Consider the following 19,293-nt stretch of genomic DNA (forward strand, 5'->3'; position numbering starts at 1 on the left):
AGATTTTAATATTTTATAATCGAACCCAATTCTGAATTTACGACCATCCATGTTCCAATTTTGAACTCAACTCCTAGATCAAGTAATGGACACAAAATAACCTTCGTGGAGAACTTTTTGATGGAACTAAACTGCATTTGCCATGAGAATCACGAAAACCTCCAACGATTGGCAAAGCGGTTCTAACCCATGAACTGTCTATGAGGATATTTGCCATGATTGTCACAGCAGTTACTTTGCACGGCATGTATCATGCATTAATCGACGTGTCGATAAAAATTTCGTTCTCCGGGTTTTAGTTCACGACATGAGTCAGTACATGCCCTCGCAGTATGATTATTTCTATGAGCTTCATTTCACTCGTTTGCGCGTCGAAATTCAAAAACTTTTAAAGCTGATGCAGCGTAGCTGCGCTGAAACTCTAAAATTCGAATAACGAAGGCAGATTAGTTAAGATATCAATATTATTTTCTATACTTGAAAAGAACTTAACAAAAACTGTCGCTATCAATATTAGGCAGAGAAAGTTTATGTTCCCTGTAGAACTGAGATTTCACAATTTAGATTAAGTGAATTTCCAAAAGAATAACCGATAAGAGAATAAAACTCCACCTATTTGAAATCGGAGTCCATCAGGATAATACATAATCAGGATCCATACAGTTAAAAGTAATTTCAAAAATCCGGCATGAAGGAAATCATTTTATTAGATACAAAGTTATTCATGAAATAGTCAATATTTCGTACACTTCATTACTATGGCAACTCTGCTATAGTTGTCTCAACGCGCTCATCTGAGCAGAGAAAAACAGTTAAAATATTAGACAAACAAAGTAATTTTAAAAGAAACCACATTTCTGAATTTTGTGATGAAATAATTTGTGTTATGATAGTTAAACACGATTACTTTGAAAGTATTTTTTAGATTGATAAATTGAGTGTACCTAAGAAGGAAAAAAAAAGTTGATACAGAAAAATTCCCAAGAATTAGACCAAGGACTCTAAATATAGCAGAGGTAGGTTTCACAATTCCAGACACATCCAAAACTAAATAAGTTAAAACTGCTGCCCAGTGTAATTAAGATATTTTCAGCTAGAGCTAGAAAGCCGTCTTAGTTAAGTGTGCAAATAAGTAAACGGACCACCCTGAATAACTTTTGATCTAATGATCGGATCTTCCCGTTCTAGCACTCGAACTAAATGGTTCAAGAGCGTGACCTTAAATTAGATAATTAATTAATGCTGACCCTATTTGAAGGATCGAATCATTCATGAAAAACATAATTTCTCTCAATAAATATACCCTTTTTTCCCGATTGATTCGGATTTTTTGACCCCCAAAAGGGAAGGGGTAGAAGCAATCTCGGAAATAGGGTTAGAATAGTTCAGTTAGAGCGGCTCCTTGTGTTAATTTTAATTTTTTTTTTTTTGCATATTCCACCCTATCTTGAAAACGTTTTCAGTGAAATGAAAAATTTTTGCACACAAAAAATTCGTTTATACAAAGATTCCAAGCAAAAAATAACTTTTAGTAAGTATTTATTATTATTTCATTGAATAAAAGTGGAAAAAATTTTGAAATGTAAGGTATAGAACTTTTTACATTATTATGAAGAACGTAATTTTACACATCAAAATACCAAATTTGAGTGAAATCGGTCGCATAGTTCCTGAAAATAAAATTTTTAAAATACGTCTTTTTACGAATTACATTTCTCCGGAACGAATCGACCCCTATCACTTCCATTTTAAATGTTGCCTCATTAAATAACATTCTTTAAAATGATTGAAAAGGTTTTCAACTATTACTCAATAAAATAATAAAAATTTACTATATATTGTTTTTTGCGTGAAATTATCTTGCAAGGAATTATGCGCAAGGAATTATGTTCATACAGAGAAAGTACGTTTTTGTGTTTGATTTTGTTACTTAAAGTATCGTCTGCCATCCATTCATTAGCCTATTTAAGGTCACCCCATGGAACTATTACGATTGAGTTCTAGAATGTGAAGATTCGTTCATTAAATCGAAATTTATTGAGGGTGGTCCTTTTTTTTTCTTTTTGCGCTCTGTACATCCATCTAAAGTGAATGCGACTCAACTTTTCTTTTATTTGAAAGTAATTCAACAAAAATAGTAAACCATGAGTGATTATTCGTAAACATCCATCGATCTTTTTACTCCCGTTTTAAGAAAAATACGAGGCGAAAGTAAAAATCGTCAAGCTCTAGCGATTTGTGTACTCCCCCCCCCCTTGCCATTGCTATACACCTGACTTAGATTAAACCTCAGTGAAGCGAAATATTACTTTCTCCAGAAAGTTCACCTCGTTTTTCTTTCTTTTTGTTGTGTTTTTTTTTAAAACCTTACTGCAGCTCTTATTTTTCTTCATCTTTGAGGGAGGGGAAAATGGGGACTTTTTTTTCTTCTCTTTTCCACAAGTATATTTGAGTATATGATATAGCAAACCGCGGTTTCATCAGAGAAATAACACAGCGAAAATTGAGGCTCCAAAGTCAATGGTGCATTGCTATACATTAGACATAGACTTTTATTTTCTTATGGCTCTGTCAAGCTTTGCTTAAAAAATATAGGAGAAAGAAAAACATGTAGAAATTCTTTATAGCATATCTGAAACGAAAAGAAAAAAAGGAAATTAAGGATAATTCTTGGAAATAGCAACGGACTCCGGACCAATATTTTTACAGAAGTTTTTTTTAAAAAAATGGTTCTTAGGAATTTTTTTTTTTTAAGGTATTGATTTTACTTTATAAAAAACAGACATGACAGTTAATGATGAGGAATGACGGAAAAAACATGGTTATAAGATGTTAAAAAAGACGAAATAGAATACGACTACCAGCAGAGTTTTAAGTTATGGAGAATCGCAGAAAACCTTCATATAGCCAACATTTAAATGAAAATAGTATTTCTGTAAAATAAACTATATTCTTACGTTTTAATTTAAACACCACCAACAGTGTTTATTTTTGCGTGTAAAACGTCACTCTTTTTTTTCTTCCGTCTACTTTCTGTCTTAATACATTTAAGATTTTTAAATAATGGCTCCTAAATTATTGAATTAATTACTATTCGTGTTTCCTGTTTTATTAATTATTCCTAATTTAAGTTAAATAAAAAAAAACACAGGGAATATATATTGTCAGGGATAATAAATATTTAGCCTGCAAATACCAAAATATTTCTTTCTTTTTTTGTAACGTAACGTCCATTTCGCCATGTGGAGAAAAAAATATTTATTGCGCTCGATGTTCATTTAGAAAATATATAATACGTAGGGAATAGAAACTTACATCATATAGGATAATAAAATTTAAAATCTCTCTCTCTCTCTCTTTCTTTTTTTCTTTTCTTTCAAATCTGACTAGAAAGTATTCGCTGTGTCTAATTATACATTAATTAGTTCATTTACTTATAGCAAAAGTTTTAGTTAATGCAATTATGGGAAGACGATTTTTTCTGTTATACCATATAATTTCAGACATTGATTCAAGTTTGTTTGTTTTTCCCAACATTTTGCATAGCATTTTTATATTTCACAGATTTTTCAACATTTTAAAATGAGACAAAAGTGTCTCTTTTTCTTCTCTTTTCACTTTTAAAGTGGATATTATTATTATTAAAGTCGAAAATATTATTGAAATTCTGAGAATTGTGTGAGTGAAGTATTTCGGAGCCCCCTCCCTCCTTTTAAAGTTGCTTTTTACAATATCACTAGGAGAAAAAAAACTCGCACATTTTTAAGGGCCGCCCCTGCGTTTTTAGGGGGCAAACATTTTACATTTTATTACTTTAGTCAATGGGAATTAAAATAAACCAAATTTTTCCTATAGAAAACAAAGTTAATGTTTAGCCGCAATTAATGAATCAATTTAATTAAATTAATTAATGAAATAAAATAATGTTGGTAATTTAAACCCTAATATCATGTGAAGTTGTTGCAATCTTAATAGAGTGTTAAATTAAACCATATTTCAGTTAAAGTTAAACCGGTATATCCCGTAATCAAGTTTAAACAGCTCTATAATATTCAACGTATTGAAGTTGCAACACATTTGAATGATATCATGCACATATATGGATACACATTCTGATATCATAAATATGCTTGTTTATAGTAAACGTGTTAAAATGTGTCAGATTTTTTTTCCCTATTGAAATTTAAGTTGAGATTTTTAGTTTTAAAAATGGTTATTCTTATTATTACATATATCCTGAAGTGAGATTTAAACATTTCTTAAAAATAAATTCTGATTGAAATTATTTTAGGATTTTATGGGTACTTTTTCGCAAACACATATTCTATTGAAACGCAAGACGTTTAGGTGAGAGCACAAAACCTGATGTGAGGTCTCATGTTTGAAGTCAGCTAAACAACCGTTTAAGAAAGTTTTGTAATTTTTGAGGGAGATCTACTGGTTAAGTTAGTGTGGAGGGTGGAGAAATAACTTATTAAACATTTTGGGAAATAAATTTATTGCTCCCCGCAATGTATTTGCAATTTTTGTGGCACAAATCTTAATACCAAACTGGATAATGTCATTAAAGGGAAAATATTATCTTCTCTGTCCGAATCAGTACAGTACTTATAGTTTCGAAAAAACTCAAAATTTAATATTTTCAGATACTGCCCCAAATTCACGAATTAATTATTTTCTGTAGAATTAAATGTATTTTTTTAAATATTAAGTTTTGTTGTTGTTCGATTGCCTACCTGCCATGACAGCAAGCTTGCTGGGGAAACCAAGCAAATTTAAGGCAGAAGATGCGTTTCTAGTTTTTCAGTGGCACAACGGTCAAGAATATGATTTTAGCCACACGCACGTCAGAACCCGTTTTATAGGGTGGACCCATGCATACATCCACAGGACGTAGTTTTGACCTGCACCAGAGTACGATCCATCTCTAATGCTGTACACCCAGAGTTACTGATTTGTTATGGGAACTTGGAGGACTTTGTGACCCCTACAGATTTATCGTACAACAGTCACCACGGGGTTTCTTCGGGCAGTTCTCACGAATACGAGTACAACGTTCTACTGACCAGGTTATCCCGGCCCTATTAAGTTTTATTAATCCCATAAGATATAAATGAGTAAGTTTTTTATATTTTTTATATAAAATATTACTGTTGGAGGCTTGCTTAATTATTTATGTAATGACATTTTTCCCACATCAACTTTAAAATTGAGCGTCAAAAAAATTACTTAAGCATATTTTTTATTTACTGAAATAAATTTTCTCTGTTTTCTTAAGTTAACAATAAATGAGACATAAAAATTTAATTCTTTTCCCTCTCACTTTCCTTATCTCTTGTCACTTTTGAAATAAAAAATGCATGTTTAAATATAACTGCTGAGGAATTGTTACGTGGTGTTTCGTATGCATCAACTTTTATATGTATTTTTAGAATCCATTAAAAATGTCAGAATCCATAAATGTTTTTTTTTAAAACAAAAAGGGGTGAGGGCATTAGGGGTTAAATATTTAGTGAAACTCAACAAAAACGTTTCCAAACTTTAAGCAGTCATTTAATGAGGTCAATAAGAGAAAAGGAGAGATAAACTTAATTTAAAAACACAGTTCAGTTAAGGAATAAGTTTGAAGATGTTTGCTAACCAAAAGTGAACACAGTTCAATCTTATTAAACACATAAACTAATTTCGGATGATTTTAATCCATCTTTTGCTCATCCACGATTTTTACAATTACTAAAATTGCATAAACCTATACCAAACCAAAATATGTTGTTTTGGTAAATTTTTTTATTTAAAAAAAAAATATTTCGAATAAAATAATGCTGATATTAAATTAAGTTGCCTTTTTTCAGAAAGATTCTTCTTGGTGTTGTATATTTGAAATGATTTAGAATAACCAAGAATGGCTTTCTTAAAGACTCAAAATAAAAAAATATTATTCCTAGAAAAAAAAGCTTGAAAGAGTTGAACTAATTGTAAATGGCATTAACTTATTAACCTTAGATTTTATTTACCTGACAGAATGTTGAAAGTAGAAGTAAATTTACAGTAATATAGTATCAAAAATGAAGTAAATAACAATTATCGGTGAGTTTTTAAATCTGGACGCAGCTCAAAATGCGTGTTAACGAAAAATGGACTCAACTCTAAATGCATGTTCACTAAAATGGACACAGGAAGAAGAAAAAAAGCGTCTTTTTAGTTTTCAACTCAAACTTGACATTTAAACGAGGAATTACATGCTTATCTAAACCCTGAGTATTATCCTTAAGAGACAAAATACCGAACTTCGTGGTCGGGATGGCTGTGACAGATGTAACTTTTGAGGTGATTTGTCCGTATTAAACGATTAAGTAAAATTCAAAACTCTAAATTCGTACAACGCAAATTTACAACCACTATACAAATTTATAATACTAGTGGAAACATTGCAAAGAAGAAAAAAATAAGAAGAAAAACTGTGGACATTTAAAACCTATTTTTTTAAAAAAAAATCTAATTTAATGAAATATAGCAAGTGATTCCATGCAAGAGACGATATCACATATATGAATTTATTTAGATTCATTAGTCTATTAATGAACGAACAATACCTTTCAAAGAAGTTTGAAAAACGAAATCAACTGTAATATTAATTTTTTTAACAGCATTTTGAGCTGTGTCAATTTTCGAAAAGAGGTACTATTTCAAGCTGTGCGTCCATTTTTGTGAATACACATTTCCAGGTGTGTCTATTTTATTTTCCTAAACATATATTTCGAGTTGTGTCCGGATTTAAAAACTTAACAGTCTAAAATGAGAGTCATGCAATCTAATCACCATACTTACCATGCAGAAACGTTTTAAACACGGTATTTTTAAGTTCTGTAAGCATTATTAATGTTTATACGATAATTTCCTCATATATAGGAACTCTAGCCTTACACAAAGAAATTATATTATATTGTTGCAACATCCCATTTTTAATAAGTATAAAAACAGTGGTTCATCAGAAGTCTCCAATACGTTTCGATAAAATTGAAAAATATTGGCTATGAATGTTTACGCAAATACGATTCATATTCAATATTCTTCGATGAATGAATTGACAAAGAATTTTCTCACTCAAAACAATTTTGAGTGGACTTGAATAGATAAGAGTTACCAATTGCTAATTTGGCACAAAATGAATTCCATTCCATTCTATAGATCCACGAAGGATAGTTTTCGCGTGTTTAGAAACTACTTTTACTTGTGGGAAGACGAAGCAATAATTTTTAATACTTCGTTCCCATCATTTATAAAAATGACAAAAAAAAAAAAAAAAAAGCTATGCAACGAAATTTTAAACTTATTTTAAAGCGTGTTAAAATTTAAACTTAAAGAGATTTTATCCAATAACTTCGACAAAGTTTTTTTTGCAAATGGGGAAATGATATGAATAATATGATACTCGATATCGTTTTAACTTTAGAATATCATGTGGAAAAAATTAATGAAAAACTTTAAATATAAAACATTCTGTTAAAACTGGTTTATCTTTTTAAATATATTTGGAAAAGCTAATTTTATAATAAAATTTCGGCACATATTCTGATTTTAAGTAGCGCAACTACGGGGCAATGTTTTTACTGTGTAGCATAATAATTAAGGACAATTCTACTTTATTTACTGTACATGAAATGTACCACAGCTCAGACTGTACTCTTACGGGCAGTGGTTGGCAACTATTCAGCCGGGCGATGCCCGTATTCTTACTGGAAATTTTTTTACAGTGAAGAATCTAAAAAATTGGAATTAGAAAAAAAAGAAAGGCAGATTCATATTTAAAAAATATAAAGTGAATGCATTAGGTAAATAAAATCAGTTTATTGAGAATTGGTACAAATTAAGTAAAATTTCCAAAAGAAATAGACAATTGAGGAACCAAAAAGAAATCTGACAGAAACTGATGATTTTACTCAAGAAGTAGCATAGTAAATTGTTGTTTATTGGATATTTTGTATGTACATCTTAGATTTAAAATATTTGTGCTTGAAGTTTAAGGCATTATATTTTTAACAACTTTTTCTGGTATTTTTTTTATTTATTTTATTTTAAATCTTAAAAAGTTGTCACTGCATAGCTCAGATAATACATTAGAATATATAATGTGCTATTTCGTTTAGTACATTTTAAGAAGAGATTAAATTAGTACTAACAATGATAATAATAAAAAAAAACTTACCTTGTAAAATTTTTATGCATATACAAGTGAAGATTTTTTAATCAGCTGCGGAATTAAATGATTAGTTTTAGAATTGAATCAAGAAAACTTTTACTTACATCCAAAGAAAAACAGGACAAGAATGTAAACAAACTTTGAATTCCTTCTGTTAGCAACTAAATCCGCAACAAGACAACTTTTTATCTCCTCCCCACCCCCCTTCTCTTTATTCATGCACACATTCATTGAAACCGGCACCATAACCAGTTGGTCGTCTTACTTGCCATTTGTGTATCGACGTACCTCAAGCGAAAAAATAGTGAGATTTTTTTTTAAAACCAGTTTTTCTACCATATGGACTTTCTACACTGTTTGTAAACATAAGTTTGAACATTTGTAAATATTGACCAAAAAGGAAACCCTCGTACCCTATTATTACTATTGCACATTTATCTACTATCATATTTTACTAAATTCATGAAAAAATAATGACGGGCATATTATAAAGATATAAGTTAAAGATAATAAATTTCATGCAATTAGCGATTAATGACAGCAAATAAGATCATTGTGCTTTTTTTTAAAAAAAAAATCCAAATAAGAGAGTAGCCTAAAAGTCCATTTTTTTAAACTAAAAATATAGATTTTGTTCGAGGTGAAAGCAAGAAGAAATATGGGGACAGCTGCCAATAAAAAAAAAATTGAAAAAATAAATTCTTAAAAGAATTTAAAATTACAATCCCGTGATTCTGATAATCTTCCAATCGTATTAAGAAAAAAATTTTTTTATACTCTGTAATTATTTTTTTAATAATACCTTTTTTAGGCAATTTTACAACTTTTATCAATTAATTGGAATATTTGCACATTTTCAACACACAACATCAAAATATAACAGTATCTTAAAAATAACAGGAGAATGAGCACCTATTGACAGTAAAACTAACTAACTAACAGTAAAATATCATTTTACTCGGTTAAACTTACCTTTTAATATTTAAAGCATTAAAAATTATATGCTATCATAAAACAGCAGAATTTCGTGTGTTTTATTTATCATAACATTTCCTTTAGTTTTTATTAACAGAAAACTTTATACTTTTATTTAGTTTGCAAAACCAAAATTCTGACCAACACGTTTTCATAACCATTAAATACATATATTATCTGCTTATACTTTAAAGCAATTTATTTTCAAATATTAGAAGAGAAAAAAGTGTATATCGAAGCAAATTATTTCTAAACTTAGTTGGTTAATACATGTTAACAATAATATAAATATTATAACCAATAAAACAACACATCACTTGTTGACAAGCTTATAAAAATAACAAATAAAACACGGTTTACGTTAGAAAAAATAATTAGTAAATTATTACGAGTCGTATTTTACACGTAGATGACGAAAATTACAATCTCCCAATGTATTAGCAATCGAAAGACAATGGCGATAAATACTGGAAAGGAAAAGCATACAGCTTTACTTCTAGTTATTATTTTTTGTTTGTTTAAAAAATAGTTACAATTTTTTAGATTTATTTCTTCATCTAAAAAAGATTATTACAAATAAAAAAAAAATTTGCGTTTTTAAAAATAAAAAAAATCCTAGTCAGAAATATTTATAGAAATTGCAATATAAAGAAAACAATAATTTGATAATTAGAATGAACCAGATTTCTATTATTTCAATCAAAGAAATTTTCTTAAAAAAATTAAATAAAGGAACTGTCTCATAACTATGGTCTTATTATTCGACAATGGTAAAAATATATCATTTTTTTCAAAATCTATTCTTTCACTTTAGATTCTGATTAAAATGTCTTTAATTAGAAATGAAATAAAATTTATCAAATATTCGAGAACTTAATCATGAAAAATAAGCCGTAAGAAACTAAAATAATTGGCTTTTAAAAACAAAAAACAGTAAAGTTATTTTAATTTTGTTGAAATAAATAAATAAAAAATATTATATAGTAAGAAAAACATCATTAAAAATATTTTTAAAATTATTCAATTTCCTGTTTAATGGCTGCTATGTTTCACGAGAAGTAAAATAAAAAGATTATAAAGAAATAAAATAATGCTGCAATCTCATTCCCGTAGGCAAAGTACATTTTTTAGCAATGAACTGCCTCAAGAATACGAGAGACGCCATTAAAATCTTCTAAGTTTCCAACAAGTGCAATTTCTCAGCCAAGATGGAGCCTCCCCCTCTCCGCTTACCTGTGAATTCCCAGATTTAAGAAAAGCCCCGCAGACATTTCGGGGGGCGGACAAGAGAGAAAAAGGGGAGGCCGCATGCCGATACTCAATTCACTCACCTGTACGGCAACAACACCATCAAAAATAAAAAAGGAAATTCCTTTCCCCACCCCTCGACACACACGCACACACTTTTCCTCCTCCGTGATTTGATGACCTTCGCTATCTCGGTGGGACGGTCCCGTAGCCGTGGCAACGGCGGAACACTACCATTCTGTCATTCATCGGAGGGGTGTTGGGTATCTTACCTGTTGGAATCTTCTCCACAGGATTCTCAGCCACGTCACTTCGCCAAATCCAACCGCGCGCGCTCTTGCATACTTGAAACGTATTCCTTAAGTTCTTTGACATCGCGCTCCACAAAGTGAAGAAAAAAAGCAAAATTATTTTTTACTTCATCTTCCATTTTGTTATTCCACAAAAAAAGAAAGCGTTAACTCCTCGTCAGAAGATGAGTTGATTCCAAGTTGCGGTTGCTGTGGTCCGAGGATTTGACCATTCCGCCATTTTTTTATTCTCGGACAGGCGCTGTGTCCGGCCGTGGTGTGGTGAGAAAAATCTGAAAGTGTTTTGGTAGCGGCAGTGTAGGATAAGGCAGGCGAGTGCTAAACAGGGTAGACTGGTTCCAGCAGCGAGAAGGTTACCTATGGAATCAGAACAGACAGGTTTTTCGGGTTCGCCGCCGTCCGGTGTAGCAGGTGTAGCCGCTGTTTCACCAAGCGACGATGGGACTAACGGGGAACCGGAGCTATCATCGACCCCCAATGTCGAAAACAGGTAAGTCTATCCCTTACATTTATTTATTTTTCATTTTTGGATATACCAGTTATGAGATATTTGTTGTGCATGGGGGGTGCCGGGGCGATCCTTAGACGAGGGGGTGCTGCAAATTCCAGTGCATTGGCGCGAAACGGACAAGTTCCAAAAAGTGTCATCATTCCAAACTTGTTTTTTTTTTTAGTCATGCATGATGATTTAAACTGGATGTAACGTAATCAAATAAGCATGATTTCACTATTTCTTTATTCTACTTAATTTATTTATTTTGCTGCATATCAAAATAGTGTGAAACCATCTTATCCTTCATTGTTTCTGTTTTATTTGCAAACAAATGATCAGACAGTTTTTTTTAATTTTTTTTTTACGGAATATGATCGTTGCTATCATTTGATTTATTGATAGATATCGTATCTCAGTGAAAGTTCTCCCGAAAACTTATTTTTATTTCACTATCACGAATCTTGATCTTAGTTTGTTATGCTGTGATATTCATCAGTTAGTAGGCAGAATTATTAAGTCTTGTGACAACAAACTGAAAAATGAATCAGCTTCCTCCTACTCATTTATCATTGTAATTATCAGTTAGCAAGTTGTTGATTTTAAATAATTTTTACTTTAAAGTCTGCAGACTATGATGATCTCATAAATTATCTGTGATGTTTTATCGCTTTTTCTTGTGTATTTCGTTTTATGCTTAATCATGTATCAACAATGTTTAAAATGCATACACTTCTCATTTTTTGTAATTCTAATGTATATTACTTTTGCTTACATTTAGAAACAATTGTTTAAGGTAAAATCTTTTCCACATAGATAAGTTTTGGGATAGATATGTTTCACATTCAATTTACCTGCAATGCTTTTCATTATTTAATAATTAGGTATAGAGCTTCCTCTGTTTTTTCCTTATTTTAAAATATACTTTTTTTAATACAAATATTTCATAGGGAAAAAAATCATGATTTTTCAGTAGGATCAAGTCATTTAATCTTCTAATTTCTATTAATCATGAGGTTCTTTTTCCTAATTTGATAGCTATAATTTTCATTTGTAACTGAAGAGTCTAAAGTTTGAAAAAAATAAAAACAATATTTTGAAGATATTTATATCCTAGAGAGGTAATAATTCAAGTTTGATTAATGATCGATATTTCCAGTATCTCAGTCTAGTAATACATTACTAGAGTCTTTTTTTCCAACTTGTCTTCAATCTTTTGGAAAGCTGTTTATGCTTAAAGATAGTCAGCATTTATATTCAGAAGTTGAGAATTGTTAAAAAAAAGTATACTTGCTGAAAGTTTCATATTGCTTCCATAATTGAAAAAAGTTAAGTTAAGAAAAAAGTTAAGTTGTAGTAAAACACTAACAAACTGTAATAGATTCGTTAAAACCAGTTAAAATTTGAATATAATCTGCACAATATTATACATACTCAGTGTTTTGTGTTTCATTACTTTTGTTAATGCTCTGCAAGTAAATTAAAACTTTGAATGAATTAGAAAATAGTGTTATAGAAAAATTTGTTTTTTTTGTTCCCATTACTATTTTTATAATAATTACTAAACTTAACAGAAAAATGAGTGACTTGTTGTTTTATAGTCGGTCCCTAAAAAAGGTGCAGGTTTCAATTGTAGTATACTGTCTGTTTTACACTGAAGAATATAATGTTTTCATTATGCATAACAGTAGTTCTGGGTGATGATTTTAATTTTTTGAATGAACACACTCAAAAAACTTAGTTTAACACTGCTATGGTTTTTTTCAAAATGCACAAATATTTAGATTCAAAAACCTGGATTTTCCAGCCAAGTGCTGATTTCCGCTAATAAATGATCTGCTTTGTATGTAAATTTATGCTTTGCAAATATCTTTCTATCGTTTCTACATTTTCCACTATTGATAACTGAATTTATATCACCAAGCGTTTTAGTAAATTCTTGATATACGACTATTTTAAATTACTTTTGCGCAAATCGTGCACGAAAACTGTTTGATAGTTTTACATTTTGATAAATTTTAGGAAGCTACTGGACAGCTTCAAAAGGAGTTTAAAAGTTTTAAAAAGAGCGGTAATCGTTTCACAGAAAATTTAATAAAATAAATTAAGGAAGAAAGTATGAGAAATAAATTTTTTTCCCTTTTTGGGTTTTTTTCTTCAAGAAAGTAGACTCAATAATAATCCAAAATTTTTTTTCTAACTTTGAAATCTTCAACTAATTTTGAATAAAAATATAGAAAAATCAGGTAACCATGTGTTAAAGATTTTCGTTGGTTCTTACGTAAATGTTGGGATTTCAGATTTTGCAGCACAACATTTTGTCTCCCTCCCCCTTTGAGAGCATTTTTGTGAAAAATTATTTTAAATGTCTTTTACTAGGATGTTCAACCATTTTCGGACAAAATACAGTGTTGGGGCTAGCATTAATTACAATGTAATTATAAAAATATGTGAACATTTAGATTTTGTTTGAAAGTAATTTTCATGAATTACGAAAGCATAATTAGTCTTTTGCCAAACCGCAAATAACAAAAATATTTAATTTTTAATAAATTTAAACAAATATACCTATTAGGTTACAAAGAAAATTGTGATAAATTTATAAACATGATAAAACGGTGACTTAAATCTACAGTAGACTGAAAGTTAACTTTCACTTCACTATTATTCAGAAGGAAATTTTTTATTTATGCAGTTTGGGTGATGACTGTTGCTATTGTTTATCATTCAACAATAATTATATTTCACTTCAAACTCTGAAGTCATTGCATATATGAAACTTTCATAACGAAATGGTCATATACTAATTTTAGAAAGGGGATAGACTAGATCAATAATTTTCTGTTCCAAATCATGATGAAAAGGGATTCTGTTCCTATTTTTCTTTTACATTTTAATAACATTTTAGACATTTGAATGACAAAGTTAAAGGACTTTGAGGGGCAACTTTTGGCCTGCAGTTCATAGGTTAAACTTCCTTTTTAGATTTGCAGTTTAATAGGTTGTGCATTTTGCAAAATGTAAAATCGAACTACTTTTACCTTGAATGTAAGAATTTAAACAGATAAAGAGGACTTTTTTTTCAATTCTTCTAACTCTTACCACCTACAATGACCTCCCGAGACTCCAGCTTCAGATAATGCGATTATTACTTTTTGAATTACGTAGCTTTAATGAAAGTAAATTCATAAAAAGACGATTTTTTTTTATATTCAAGTTTAATATTTATTAAACTTTATTATTATTTTTGAATAATTATAGATAAAATGAAATATTACAATTTTTTCATATCGTTAAATATCTTAATATTGTATTTCTCGATTATAGGATTGAGTTAATCTCTCAAACTGTGTCATGAAACTAACTCAATTAGTCTCAAATTGTAAGACATTTACTTGCCTTAAAACTGTAACCAAATTTCTTAACTTTCTCATATGTTTTCATTGTAATTAAAAAAAAAGAATTGATCAATGAGAGTGAGCCCAATTATATTTTTGGGAAGGCATACAAACTAAAGAAAAGTAAATGATTAAAAAAAAAAATTTAAATGGCATAGTTGCACCAATTGTTGTGCAATAATTTAGATGCTGCGTCTCAAAAGCCTATCTAAAATTTTGAGACTAGTTCCGCTGTCAAAAAAGTAAATAAAGAAGAGAAGGAGCACTCCAAATCAGACATGACAGGAAAAGCAATACACTCATGGTTTTACGCTATTGTATTAATATGGAAAAATATAAGACCTTCATGTAATGTTCAGTTCATTCATTATTACAAGTTTAACCGATACTCTTATTAAATTCGCATCAGTATTATTATTAATTTTTTTTTTACAGTGTTATATCATATTTTTAAAATTTGGTCGTAACTGTAAACATGAACACTGAACATCGCATTTAAACTTTTTATTAAATTAAAATAAATCAGTAAATAGAGAGTGAAATTTATGCACAGTTACTGCATGTCACTTTATGGACAAAGGTCAAGCTTTCGAGGCAATTTGATGTTATTTCGCTCTTGCAATATTATATATAAAAACTGAATATTGTGAAAACTTCTCAGAAAGTTTTCACGTCGAGGTTGTCAGAATTTTAATACATATTTAGTTTCGAATAAGGCTATTTTCATTTACTTTGCATCCTACAGTTTTATTTTGTAACATATAAGGCTAAAATTCGATTTCAGTGTCTGAAATAACTTTGTAAAGCACTTCTGAAAACGTACGCGAAGACAACTTAATCGAGTATAAATTTCCCGGAATGGCAAAACGCAAATGTTTCAGCTAATTCAAACTAACACTTTGTGTCTACTAAATAAACAATGGATAAAGGCAAACGTCGTAACGTTGTCAAAAAGCGTACCTGCGCTTCGAGAGGAAGAAGCATAAAAAGAAAAAAAGGTTGAAATCATCAACACCGGATTCACAGTTGGCGAACCATCGGAAAAAGCTTCCCGCTTAGTCAGGTGCATTTACCGTATAAAGCTATGCATCAATTCGTATTTCGAGAAATTCATTTCAGTAGGTGATATTTTAGGGCATTTATACATAGTAGTGGTTTGAAGATTTCCAGGAAAAAGAACGCTCAGTATAAATAATGAAACGTCAGGATTTCTTTGTTTTTCGTATTTTCTGCTTCTTTGAGATGTGTTTTGTGTTCAATTATCTCCTATAGAGGAAAGCGGAAAGGTTAGATTTACACTCTGTTACGTAGGTCGTGTTTTTATTATTATTTTTTTACATAAGCTGGGAAATACGCATGCAAATGAAGTGAATACATACGATATAAGTAAATAAGATTTTTTAAAAAATCGGTGTTTTTATGGAATTAACATTCTTTTTCTGAAAAGACTGTTGCAAAAATGGAGGAAAAATATATTTTAAAAAAAGAAGAAAAATTAAAAAGAAAAAGCTTAGAAAAGCCAGTAAACGAAATGAAAAGATGTAACTTAGTTGTCGGCTCCCACGATTATATCTGCAAATTCGAGTGTTTTTTAATATTGTTTTAATATAGTCAAAGCAAAATATATCAACGCAATGGTGTGAGGAGCACCAAAAAATTGAATTGAAAATTAAACATATCAAAAAGTACAAAATAAGAAGCAAAATGTTACATATAAAGTGAATAGCGAAATTAAGCGTTCTTTATTTTCTTTGCTAATCCCGGTTTCCATTTTTTTTTTTGCATCTTATTTGTGTTATAATTATAAAGTATTTGTATTGAACTCTCATTTTAAATTACTGATCAATAAAATTGTCTCAATAGTAGTGTTCTCGATTTTTTTCAGACTGAAATGCTCAACGTTTCAGGTAAAAATGTTAAAATTAATGTCTTAAATAAAGTTGCAATCCTTTTAATTGTCATTTAAACAATTTTCCATTTTAAATAAAGCTAGCACCATATTTTTTTTTTGCTCTTCATTTTGCATCCTGCAGTTATTTAGTTTTAATTATTGATTTGCGAGACATTATTAGGCTAAAATTCAATTTCAGTATCTGAAATGTTTTATCGATTCTTTTACGTCACTTCATTTCCTTTAACTTTTTTTTCCGTTTGTGGTGTCAATTTACAAAGCTGATTATATTTTAAATTAATCATATGTTAATGTTTCTCTTTTATCCTTTTCTTTTAAAGAAGGAAAAGGTAAATTGCTTTTACTTCTCAAGGAAATTCACTATAAACCAATGAATGACCGAAAAAAAGAAAAGGTTTCTCTTATAGATCTTCTGAGGGGAAAAAATAAAGTTAAAGATCATTAATAACATTTAACAAAACTAATCATCTTTCAATTTTCAAATTTTCTTTTGCGAATTGAGGCACGAATTATTATAAGTTTTAACCACACTTCATCACTGTATCCTGCTTTGTTTTGTCTGGTCACGAGGAATGTTTCAATAGCTATAAGAATGCGATCGTTAATGGTAACAATCACTTTTTCCATAAATTTTTAATCTATGCTTTTGTTGAACATAACGCCTTTATAACTCCTACGACACCCTGCGCAGCGGGGAGGAGGCGAGGTTTTTATTTACGCTCACACACACGTTATGTAAGTATTGATGTATTATCGAAAATTAGCGTAGTCAAAGGCTTTTATTTATTTTAACAAAATGTGATTTCATTCATGTAGGGGGAGAATGGATTTGAAGAGCAAGTAATAACTAGTTAACTTGCAGTAAGGTTTTCATAATAGTTACTGGAATTGAGTGATTTAATTTAGTTTTGTACAATTAATACCCTAAAACCATTTAATCAGATTTTTAAAATTAAAACAACCCTGGGATTTTTCAGTATTTTTTTAGCAGTGCTTGTATAGTTTTGTGTCATCGTACATTATTTTCACAAAGTATCTTCACAATTAGGCTCCTTTTTCCTAATTCAGTATTTTTCCTTCTGATTGGGTCACATGTCTATAAAAGTTTTTTATTTTTTAATATTCAACTTTCAAATCCAGACCTCAAATGTTCCATTAAATTTTATTCGATTATCCGCCTATGCAATTAATTGGGTACGACTGTATAATGTTATTAGATAGCATAATACGGTTCGAAAAATAATTAGAAAATAAAGGTTTTACTTTATTAAATCAAGAGAATAATTTTTAAAAAATTCAATTTTTCCTCAAAACTTAAGTAATAAAATGATGCGATTTGTGGTCTTGACTTTTTGTCTTTTAGATTTTTTTAAAATCTAGTTTTATTTCAGTTTAAACCTATTTGAATGACGCTAAAAAGAACAACCTTAAACTCAATTTGCATAAAAACAGAGACACTTATGAATTATTTAAAAATAGGCGATTGTACACTCTTTAACTCCCTATCAAAAATTGTTGATTGCAGAATTGATGTGGCCTAACAGTGCCAGAAAAAAATGAATAGAGAATCTAAAATACCGCGCGCTTTATATCTCAAATTCTGGTTGGATGACGGCCAGGTATCGAAAGATACTGCCAAATAGAGATATCATCAGTTTATTTGTTAAAATTAAATAAAAAGGAATAAAAGCATTTTTCCTCCCCGTCTCTACCCCTTATCGAGGAAAGGAAGGGCCTCTTGTGATTGAAGAACTGAGCCGGTTTTGAATTTGTAGAGTTATTAGCTTAGTGGGATGCTGTGGTTAACTGAACAAACTATGCTCATTATTTGAATTTTTTTTAAGTCATCTATGATGCAGAAATTATAAGAATAGTCGCGTTTTAATCCCAGCATACAGCCATCTAAATTCGAACATGAGCGGGAACAAATTTGACATTTAAATTCTTCGAATCAAGAATTAATATAATAGAGTCCCATATGTTTTTCTCAATAAAATTTAGTTTATGGCACATCTGAATTTGTAATTTGTTAGAAAAATTATAACTTTGTCAATTCATAATCATAATCGGATCTAGTTTCAGAATTATCTCATTTGCTCTCTCTCTGGTGAGTTGGAATGCTTTCAATATTACTAATTTTGTACAGTTCCTGAGAGAGAGAGAGAAAGTCATGGAAGGTGAATGGCTATTGTTGTGGATGGGCTCCCACCATTTTATTGTAATTGTAGATAGATAACTCAATATCGCCTCTTGGAAATGGAGGGGAAAGTGTTTCCTGGGATTCTCTGAGAAACAGTGGGGGTGCACTTTTCTCCTCAATGTCAAGATTCCAGATAGTCTGTTAAAGTAGGCGACAACTTTAAGAAGGAAATATCCTGATAGAGTTGATTATTTTCTTAATTTGCAAATAATGTATAATTTTTCATTTTATATTATTAATAATTCACGCAGTAAATCAACTGCAAAGATTTTACAAAATTGTCTGGAAAATTTTTGTACCATAACCCCAGAAAAGTATCATTTTTACAGACCGCTGCAATAAAATTTATGTATCCCTTATCGGTGTTCTGGTTGTTGCTATACTATACGTATATATAAGTATGCTATATATATACATTTGCAATATTCAATGCTCAGTATTGTCTTTAGCAATATGAAATTCTAGGGTTCGAAGGTCAGTCATAATGGAAGTTCCTTGTTATTTTTTTCGTCTCGCAGGATTGGAGAATTAATTACTTTAGTCAAATTAGAACTGCAAT

The 19,293-nt window shown here is 30.0% G+C and overlaps 1 protein-coding gene across 13 annotated transcripts in view; it reads left to right on the forward strand.

Moving 5' to 3' along the window:
- Nucleotides 1-10,592: 10,592 nt before the first annotated feature.
- The window catches only part of LOC107441179 (protein grainyhead), a 72,489-nt gene continuing 63,788 nt past the window's right edge, over nucleotides 10,593-19,293 (forward strand). For 12 of the 13 annotated variants that reach the window (XM_043041918.3, XM_043041925.3, XM_043041920.3 and 9 more), the window contains exon 1: nucleotides 10,648-11,224. In XM_043041918.3, the coding sequence (XP_042897852.1) occupies nucleotides 11,094-11,224 (131 nt within the window). In that variant the 5' untranslated portion in view covers nucleotides 10,648-11,093. Of the gene's footprint in view, nucleotides 11,225-19,293 lie in introns of all 13 variants that reach the window. The other variant, XM_043041923.3, reaches the window with a different exon arrangement.

Source organism: Parasteatoda tepidariorum, chromosome 1, assembly GCF_982258835.1.
Source record: "Parasteatoda tepidariorum strain Cologne lab strain chromosome 1, Ptep-v5.0, whole genome shotgun sequence".
In the NCBI taxonomy this organism is placed as follows: domain Eukaryota; kingdom Metazoa; phylum Arthropoda; class Arachnida; order Araneae; family Theridiidae; genus Parasteatoda; species Parasteatoda tepidariorum.